The sequence below is a fragment of the Penaeus japonicus genome, unplaced genomic scaffold (assembly GCF_977035675.1).
Source record: "Penaeus japonicus unplaced genomic scaffold, GWHDUDI00000001_assembly GWHDUDI00000028, whole genome shotgun sequence".
NCBI lineage: Eukaryota > Metazoa > Arthropoda > Malacostraca > Decapoda > Penaeidae > Penaeus > Penaeus japonicus.
The window spans coordinates 10,691,099-10,701,098 of record NW_028234430.1 but is presented as its reverse complement, the minus strand read 5'-3'; the positions used below and the strand labels follow the sequence as shown (position 1 = coordinate 10,701,098).

At 33.7% G+C, this 10,000-nt stretch overlaps 1 protein-coding gene and 2 long non-coding RNA genes across 7 annotated transcripts in view; 2 read left to right on the top strand and 1 right to left on the bottom strand.

Moving 5' to 3' along the window:
• LOC147468493 (uncharacterized) overlaps positions 1–1,678 on the top strand; it is a 6,305-nt gene extending 4,627 nt beyond the window's left edge. Inside the window, exons 3-4 of the long non-coding RNA XR_015192434.1 lie at positions 1,095–1,314; positions 1,559–1,678. This is a non-coding gene — a long non-coding RNA (uncharacterized LOC147468493). The remainder of the gene's footprint in view (positions 1–1,094; positions 1,315–1,558) is intronic.
• Positions 1,679–1,768: 90 nt separating this feature from the next.
• On the top strand, positions 1,769–7,759 carry LOC122267949 (uncharacterized). Its single transcript, XR_006224550.2, has 18 exons — positions 1,769–1,874; positions 2,055–2,116; positions 2,297–2,342; positions 2,563–2,608; positions 2,778–2,822; positions 3,068–3,117; positions 3,272–3,336; positions 3,509–3,641; positions 4,086–4,168; positions 4,343–4,421; positions 4,969–5,014; positions 5,190–5,230; positions 5,527–5,592; positions 5,761–5,826; positions 6,160–6,238; positions 6,408–6,487; positions 6,921–6,977; positions 7,148–7,759. It is a non-coding gene; the product is annotated as an uncharacterized LOC122267949 (long non-coding RNA).
• A 1,548-nt stretch (positions 7,760–9,307) lies between these two features.
• LOC122267953 (uncharacterized) overlaps positions 9,308–10,000 on the bottom strand; it is a 3,367-nt gene continuing 2,674 nt past the window's right edge. For 3 of the 5 annotated variants that reach the window (XM_086553425.1, XM_086553423.1, XM_086553424.1), the window contains exons 9-10: positions 9,831–9,863; positions 9,354–9,523 (exon numbers count right to left, since the gene is read on the bottom strand). In XM_086553425.1, the coding sequence (XP_086409551.1) occupies positions 9,442–9,523; positions 9,831–9,863 (115 nt within the window). In that variant the 3' untranslated portion in view covers positions 9,354–9,441. Of the gene's footprint in view, positions 9,524–9,830; positions 9,864–10,000 lie in introns of all 5 variants that reach the window. The other 2 variants (XM_086553422.1, XM_086553421.1) reach the window with 1 other exon arrangement.

Genomic DNA, 10,000 nt, shown 5'->3' with positions numbered 1-10,000 from the left:
AAACCGCACGTAAAACTTCACATAGAACAGAAAACCTACGAATTATTCAGTCGTTTTTATTAGCAAGTCAAAATTTCCGTTGCGTTCCTCCACGTGGTCGCAGAAAGCCGGGCAGAGGAGCAGAAACTTGAGATGCTTTATAGTCATAACTTTATTTGATCTTGTTGGGCACCATCTGTTGTGTAAGGAGAGACAAATTATGGACAGTGTTAGTGTCCATGGTGTGGAATACTGTTTGAAATGCTAGTATGTCTTTAATTTGGCATTTTTGAAGCCTCACTGGAATTTATTCACCTATACTTTTATGTGAGGGAAAAGGATGTTTAGAATATATTTCACTGTTTTGATCTTCCATATGAAGATATTATTTTGAATGTTATGGGATGATAGTAATGCTTGTTAGACACAAGTTGGCATATCTTACAAAATGTTTGGGGTGTATTTCATTAGATTAGAATATTTTTTTTTACTATTCCATTTAGTTGACTTGAAACTTGATGTGATCTTTGGTGGAAATCTAATCCAAAATTCTAGAATAGGTAAAATGTGCAAAGTTATTGCTTGGAGTCTGATCCTTAATGCTTTGGTAAAGACCAATAAACCAACTTTATTTCACAATTAATTGCCGAGGATGTCAACCTATATTTTAAAGAATATTTGCCATTACTAGATCTTTAATTCATATACCACAAGTTCCTTTGTCTTTTGTGATATCAAAGATGCTTTGGTGCAACAGAGCTTGAAAAAGAAATTGCTTTTGCATCCTTTTTTTTCCAACTTTGTATAGGATAATTATGTTCACTTGATGTATAGTATTTATCTTTTATTTATCCAACCCTACAGTGATGGACATGTTTCACTTGATTGGATCATGTTCATACTGCAATTTTCTTGAAATTAATAGCTATTTGTTCCCTTGGTTATGCTATGTTAAATGGCAAATTGATGTTGCTATTCTAATATCTCGTGTATACTGGTGTTTTGTACCACAAGTCGATTTTCCTTTTTGAAAGGCAAAACTAAAGATTAAGGGCAGAAGTTGATGTAACAGAAAATATGAAATTTGAATCCTCATGGAAACTGTTCTATTACAGGTTGTGTACCCGTCAGGCTCCAGAGGAAGAAAGTTAAGGAGAGGTGAAGATGCATAAAATGCTGTCTCTGGTGCAACTAAGCCAAGATAGCAATATGCGTACATTTGTATTTAAATTGTGTGGCTGGATAAACGTGAAAGACCTTGCCTTCGAAACTTGGCAAGATGTATTGTGGTGGTTGAAGTCTTGCCCCTATAACATGCCATAGAAGGAACTTGTGGTAAGTAATATGTTCAATTTGTTTGTCTTTATCTTGCGAGTAGCCTAAGTAAAGCATAGAATTTTGTTCTTGCTTGTTAAAGTTATACAAGTTTCTCTTAAATGATGACAAAACTTGGGACATCTTACGATTGTCAAAAGGCAAAATGATAATACAACAATCTGCGTATCACTGAAATTTTAAAAATGATTATTTTAGAAGTTGATTTTCCGAAGTTGTTCCTAATATCTTCATATTTTTTCAGATACTGTCCAGTTTGAACATGGGATAATTGAGTTTGCCCTTATTGCCAGTGAAATCTTTATACAGATAAGGTACATGGTGTTGAACATATTTTTATTTACCAAATGTATACTTTAATGATGACAAAACTTGGGACATCTTACGATTGTCAAAGGCAAAATGATAAAACATCAATCTGCGTATCACTGAAATTTTCTGCATGGATTACAAGTGTTTTGTTGTGAAGTAGTTAGTAATTTTGTAAATATTTTACAGAACGGCCTCATTTACTTTGGAATGAGTGAAGTTGCCCCTTCTCTACATGACGTGTGCACAAGGTAAAAATATGACTATATAGTTTCAAATTTATGATGTGAATGATGACAAAACTTGGGACATCTTACGATTGTCAAAATGGCAAAATGATAAAACATCAATCTGCGTATCACTGAAAATAGTTTTGGTTACTAGACTATGAATGTTCTGGAGAGATTTCCTAATTTGTTGACATTTTTCAGATGTTCTCCAGTCCAATTGGGTCCCATGTGCATCAGTAGTGGAACCTTTTGATTAAGATGAGGTAAGTAGTACAACATGACTTTATAGAATTTGTTCCTAAATGATGACAAAACTTGGGACATCTTACGATTGTCAAAATGGCAAAATGATAATACATCAATCTGCGTATCACTGAAATTTCCTCTTTGCAAGAGGTTTTCCACATTTGTGAAATGTTCTGATCTATGTTCTTGCTTTTCAGATACTTTCCTTCATATTTTCATTGGAGATGTTGCAGAAAATGAAAGGTAAGTTTCATTTTTTTTTTTCTTGAGAGAAAATGGTATATAATCTGATGATACTTTCAAACATTGAAGTTGAGGGTCGCTACACAGCAGAGCCAGAAATGGTTGAACCCACTGTTGTGGATCCGAGACAATGTGATTCCCTTTACGTCTGAATACCATTTAAAAAGCTTTGAAATTATTGGTGAATTTTCAAATTTTAATGTAGTTCTTCCTCTTACAGTTGGCAAAGTGTTGGCCTTGACTTGATGAGGCATAGGCATTTAATGGTGAGTAAAATCAAATCTCATTTGTCATGTCAAAAGTTAATGATGACAAATTTTGACTAGAAAATCTGTGATAGTTCAATATTGCTCAACAGGGCTGATGTATATATGTATTATAAATTATATATTTTTTTCTGAATAGACCTTGATGCCATATTTTTTTTCTCATCAGGTCTGAGAAATTGCAGGAGATTTATCTTAGGATCATGAAATGCAGGTAAGCATTTTCTGTTACTATGTAAGTAATTCAATTCGCATATAGATTTTTAAAAAATCTACAAATGCATGTTAGGATTAATGAATTGGTAATTTAAAAATTATTCCGCCATTTCTATAGCTTCTGGAATCCCTTTGAGATTTTTATATAATGTCAATAGATTATGTGGATGTGTTTTTATTTTATTATTTTTAGTCAAAGGTCAACACAATATTGTCAAATGCTAAAGATTTCTTCCTTTTCAGGATTGATTGATTGATTGGGACAAAACCTGACCAGCAGTGATTTTTATAAGGTTTGTAATATTTAAACCTTGTGTTGATATGCTCTATATGATTGTTATCCCTGTCTCAATAAGCTATGTGGAAACCTCACTAACTGATTGATATCAAAACATCCTGGATGTAAATGGAATTTTCTTGCTTTTAATTGTGCCTTCCATGTTTCAGGTTTGAAAATAGGAATTCTTACGGCTGGAGAATAGTAGCTGCTATAAGGCTTGACTTTTGCTCAGGTAAGAACTGTTCCAAGTTTCACTTTATTTACTTTATGAAATGATGAACCAAATTCCTTCCTTAGATGTCTGAAATAATTTTGAGGAATGCCATTAAATCTGAAGGTATGAAATTATCCAAAATTTTCAAAACGTCAAGCCTAAATATAATTGGTGATCTTGTTTACTTCAGGGTTCCAGTGTTTCAACTGTCCCAGAATGAGCCACAGCATTGAAACTTAACATGAAACTATTAGGTCATGGAGGGTTGCTAATGACCTAGCTGTTCACGTCGGGCGGTTCTTGACAATCGATCGGTCCTGGAGGTAAGAAGTGGCCTATTAATGATTACATCAGAACCTGTGAAATTTTCTAACCGATATATAAAACTTTGTATTATTCCATATGAAAATTTACCTGTCTTGTAGGGGGTAAGAAAATATATTTACCAGGTGTATCCTTTTCACTTTTTTTTTTTTTTATCAAATTTATCAAATTACATATTGCTGATTACTTAACTTTCCTGGTATGATAGAATCTTGACACTATTTAATAATGAATCTTGAATAAAATAGGATGAAATATTAGTTTATTTTATGCAAATGTGTATCAATTGCTGGGTAATATTGCATTGTAGAGCTTTAAAGGATGACAAAATGACAAGCATATATCTGATATACTGATGTCAATTTTTTTTCTGAGGAAATAACCTCCTTGTGTAGTAATTTGTATTAAAGTTTGATCTATTAATATTTTACTTTATCTTTCAGTGGTATTGGAAAAGATTTGTGATTATAGAAGATAACAGTGGAGCACCATGTTGCCAAATGAGCCACTTTCATGATTGGTCTAGGTACGTTGACCTGTGCTTTGTCTTTTCCAAGGTTCTTTGACCGTATTATGTGATGACGCATTTCGCCCCTATCGTAAAATTCATGCCGATGGCATTGGTCTTTCTGAAAATATTTTGATCAATTACAACAGTTGTTCATTATCCCGTTGTTTCATTTTATTTGGTCTTTTACAGGTGTTGGAGATGGTGAATGCTATTGATGTTGACACCTAAGCAAGAATTATGCTGTCTGTTGCATTTATCATTGATTAAGGTGAGATTGTTTGAAATGAACATAAGGGGAAAATTCCCCTCTCCCCTGAAATTGCACTCCAATTGAGTGCATTTGATTTGTTAGCTGAGAATAAAGCATAAGATGTACATGATCACCTTTCTGCAGTTGTTGGAAATTAATTAGGAAGTTTGGTACAAGTTTTTATAGGATTTGAACACTCCTATAGGTAAAATTTGACTCCTTTTTCAAGATTTAACAAGTTTCCTCAATATGCTGTGCAAATAGTAATATTCCATAGTATTCATTAGTTTTAAATTTTGGCATATTGTAGAATCTACCTGCTAAATATACTCGGCGTGCTAAAGATAAGTTGTGGTAGTGTGGTAGAACCATTTTGTGCAATTGTTACTTATGATGATAACTTTCACATTGAAGTTGAGGGTCGCTACACAGCAGAGCCAGAAATGGTTGAACCCACTGTTGTGGATCCGAGACAGTGTGATAATCCTTTGCGTCTGAACAATACTTGAAGACTTCTGAAATTATTTTGATTTTCAAAAGTTAATTTTGTTTTCCCCTCTTGCAGTTGGTCAGTTTTGAGGCCGAGTTGATATGACCAGATGCATTTTATGGTAAGTAAAATGATATGCAGTTAATCACTGGAATATGAAATGATGACAGAATTTGACTTGAAATCTGTGATGGTTCAAAATTTGCTCAACAGGGCTGATGTATTATTGTTAGATATATATGTATATATGTGTATTCTTTAAACTAAACACTTTTTTCCCCTTATCCCTCTATCAGGTGTTTGAGCAGCTGCAGTAAATTAAGTTTGTGAAATACAGGTAAGCATATATTTTTGTATTTAAAATGAACTTGCAAATTGATATTGCATATACAAATCCTTGTTATTTATTTTTGTACATTTTAAGTTGTACACTTGCTGTCTCTTGAGTACTCAATGACTTAAGATTATAATATGTAGACCTAATTATATGGTCATTAGGTTGATATACTTTACATGATGATTGTTATCCCTGTCTCAATCAAGATGTGTGGAAACTTCTTTAACTGATTTAAAGTCATATAAATTTTTAGACAAATGTAATTTTCTTTTTTTAATTGTACTTTCCTCTTTCAGGATTGTGAAATCTCATGGCTGATGTAGTGGATACTTTTGACTAGTCTGGGCTAGTTTTGTGCTGAGGTGAGACTTTATGTAAATACACATGTTTAATGCGGAAAATGATGAACCAAATTCCTTCCTTAGATGTCTGAAATATTTTTGAGGAATACCATTAAATCTGAAAGTGCTTGTTTTTCAAAAATTTACATTATTTGAAAACCAAAGATAAATGGAGGTCTTGTGTTTCAGATATTCAAGTGTGCTGTATGTAGTATTCATCATTGAAAGTGCAATTGAAACTACTTAATCATGCAGGTAAGGTTTGCCCTATTATTGCTTATTTAAGTATCTAAATGGATTATCTAACCCATAGTTAAAATTTATTTTCTTCCACATACAATTTGGAAGGTGGAATCCTAACATCGTATTTGAGTGGAATTTTAAGTCTTTACACTGAAAAGGGGAAAAGATTTTTTCCAAATGCATCTACTATATAATATACCATTATGAATTTTCATGATGACACAATGACAAGCATATATCTGATATACTGATGTCAACTTTTATTCTGATAACATTACATCACACTTTAACAATGCACAAAAAGACCATATTGATAATTTGGTTTTCTTTCTGGATATTCATCAGATGGCTTGCAATTTCACTCAAAAGTGAATGGCATTTGGGAGCACTGTATTACCAGGATCCTATTTCGTCCTTGGATTAGGTATGTTGACTCGTGCGCCTCTCCAACTTTATTTGGCTATATTAAGTGATGACGGATTTCGCCCCTAGCGTATGATTCATGACGATGGCATTGGTCTTTCTGAACATGTATTTCTTAGGTAGAACATTAGTTGATTACCTCCTTGTTTCAGTTATGTTTTCTATTACAGGTGTTGAATATGGTAAAAACCCAGTGTTGACAGTGAGGCAAGAAATTTGATGTCTGATGTCTGTTCTGCCCTTGTTAAAGGTAAGCAAGGTTCAATTTGTGTAGAATTAAAATGTGAACATAAATTTGGTACAAAATATAGGTACTTTGAAATGAGCACATGCCCCTAGAGTAAATTTGAGTGATATCATTCCTCTTCTAAGACTTCATTCAATAGGAATTTATCTGCTTAGTTGTAAGTTGAAATTGATAACTTTAGCTGTTCTTGCTGAATATGCTGGTGCTAAGGATCTTAATTAAATGGATTTTCAGTGTTTTGTACAATTATAAATTATGATGATAATCTCAACATTGAAGTTGAGGGTCGCTACACAGCAGAGCCAGAAATGGTTGAACCCACTGTTGTGGATCCGAGACAGTGTGATAATCCTTTACGTCTGATTTGGCAAGTAAAAAAAAAAAAAGTTGAACTTCAACATTTCCAATACTAATTCCCCAACCCCCTCTATTGCAGAAAGGACATGTAGAGTAAGCTGAATAAGATGGCAAAAATTTTGCTTCCGAACTTCAAGTAAGTAAAATTGAATGCAATTTTTTTTTCTATTTTATAGAATGATGACACAATTGCTGCTAGAAATCTGTGATAGTTCAGTATTGCTCAACAGGGCTGAGGTATGATCATTATTTTTTTTAAATTATGTTTTTGCCGACTTCTACTGACTCTTTATTTTATTCCTACAGATCCATGATTTAATGAACTGGAACATGCCCTCTATTGGTGAGCATAGATTCTTGGGGAACTTGATAGAAAACCCCTATCCTGACCCCCCCCCCCCCAACTGAAGTTGAGGGTCACTACACAGAACCATAAATAGTTGAAACCACTCTTGTGGATCCAAGACCGTGATAATCATTTGCATCTGATTTATATAAGATACGGTATATTATATTTTGTAATAATTATGCTACTTTCTAATTTCTACCGTTTCCGGTGTGCCACAGTAGGAATTATGGTTTAATAGCTTGGTACGGTTATACTCTCAAGGCTAGAATAAAATTTATAAGTGGGGAAGTCGTAAATAGTGTAAACCGTAAGTTGTAAATTCATGTCTTAATATGGTAAAATTACATAATTATTTTACTGGTAAGCTAATTCTATACATTGAAAACGGTATGAAAATAGAATAATCTGTTAAATAAATTTCCTCATGCTATTCTTTATCTGCATATTTATCCTATATCCTATAGCATTTAAATGTTTCAATCCTGGAAGGGCTGAATGAAAATGAAATTTACAGTATGTACATATTCTTGACTGATATGTAGATTTTGAAAATAAAGAATAACTAATTATAGGTGTTATTTGTGACCTTTATGAAATTCCCAAACTATGCACATGTACAACATTTTAAATAAGTACATTTACAAATGTTCAGTGCTGAAATGTTGAAATCTGTATATTGGCTTTTATGTTAATTTAAATTAAATTTTAAATAACCAAGCCATATCAGACGTTTAGAAGCCCTAATTTTCTTCATTTTAATCTTAAGATGAACATTAAATGATCGTGGTTCTTGGAAATATGATATTAAAGTGGCTCGGTGATGTGTCCAAAAGTTTTTAACCTTGGTAAATTTTCATAACCGTTGGGATGTCCTGGGTGGAAACATTTTCATAAAAATAAAGGGCTTCATCTACAATAACCATTTTATTCTAGCTGAAAGTTGAACGCCATTCCCATTAAGTTGTTGGTTAGTCTTTTTAATAAAATTAAGGCAGATTTAATTAAATTGGCCCTGTTTCAGAGGCCAAAAGTAACCTCACTATTTAATGCAGAAACAGGATTATCCTAATTAATAATGTATCAACGTATCGTACATTATAGATTTCATAATTTACCATCCGCAGTTGAGTTACGTATCGGAGGGACAATTTACAAAGTACTTTTCATTTGGCAAGCAGAGTCACTACTATCTCCGCCAACAATCGTCCAAAAATTAGTTGTCACGTTCCAAATATCGAAGGGGTAAAAAGACTGGCAATGGCATTAAGTCTTGTATACAAAAATGCGTGTACTTTGTATTCTTTACCACGAGCATGACTCGTGAATGTTTAGAACTAAAGCCTACTGGAATCAGTGGCTCAAGCTCAACAGGGAACTAACCCTGGCCAAAAGGGTGTGTAATCAGCTCACTTCGCCGGTGCACACTTGAGTTAGCTTAAGCGAATCTTTCCTTTAGTACTAAACCAAACTTAAACTGGCTGGGCAAACCAAACTTAAACTGGCTGGGCCACTAAAGTCTTGTATACAAAAATGCGTGTACTTTGTATTCTTTACCACGAGCATGACTCGTGAATGTTTAGAACTAAAGCCTACTGGAATCAGTGGCTCAAGCTCAACAGGGAACTAACCCTGGCCAAAAGGGCGTGTAATCTCTCAACCTAGGACTAACGATTAACAGCCAAGCATATGAACTTATTCGCAAGGCAGTAAACTTAATCTAGTGGATACGAAAATTTCTAAACGAGTCGAGATGCGTGAAAAAGTAAAGTCAAAAACGAGTAGGGTGGAAAAAGTTCATTTAATGCTTAGACATCTTATTGAATATGTAGCCTTGAATTATTCCAGTAATATAGATACTTATGGGCAATTAGGGTTCCTATCCGTTGCAACAGGTAACAAATCTACCATTAGCTTTCAATCAAATTGACTAGTTTTCGAACACCGTTACACTTTGGCAAGTTGTCGTTTGGGGTGAAAGTTTCCTGCAGTCTAAGTCCGTGAAAGTAGGGAAAGCATAAGTAGAAAAAGTGGGATGATACAAGCAAACTTTGTTAATGGTTAATGTATAGACCCAATGCCACCATGTTCTAACCTGAAACTAAGTTACTACGTCATGGCAACTTGCCATCGACTTAACAGAACCTATGGTGCCAGTAAAATACATTTATCAATTTTAAATTTATTAAAAAAACAGCTTTTACACATTTATCAAGCCTTTCAGACCGTAAATACGATCTATGTAAATACGAAGTTAAAACTGCATCCTTGTAGTTATTTCTTGCCGTAAGCTCCCTTCTCTTCCGTCTTGAAGAATGTCGACAACCAATGCATGCCTAAGAGAGAAAATAAACATTAACACCAAATTCCAACACCATAACCTTCACAAAATGGAAGAATAATCAGATGGCCGTTCTTTTGTCAACATTACTTTCAGAACAGGTCTGTGAGAACAATCATCATAATGAGATTTAAGGGATTCCTTTTTAATTAAAGCTATCAAGTCATGCAAAGAACTTTTATAAACTCAATTGGGCTATTGAAACTAAAATTTTTTATTCAAATCTTAACATTTCTCCTATATATAGCACTTAAAATCGCTTTCCCCATTTCACGGTTACAGTATCCGAAAATAATGCTTACCTCAAGCTTGTCTCGATCGTGCAAGATACCAATCTGAAAATTACAACTGAATTATGAACAGGCTTTGAGAAATAAAACTACCTCGTTATCATTTATCTTCAGCTAATATTGGTGATCTTCAATCTATTTCAGACATCTAAGGAAGGAATTTGGATCATCATTTCATTTAA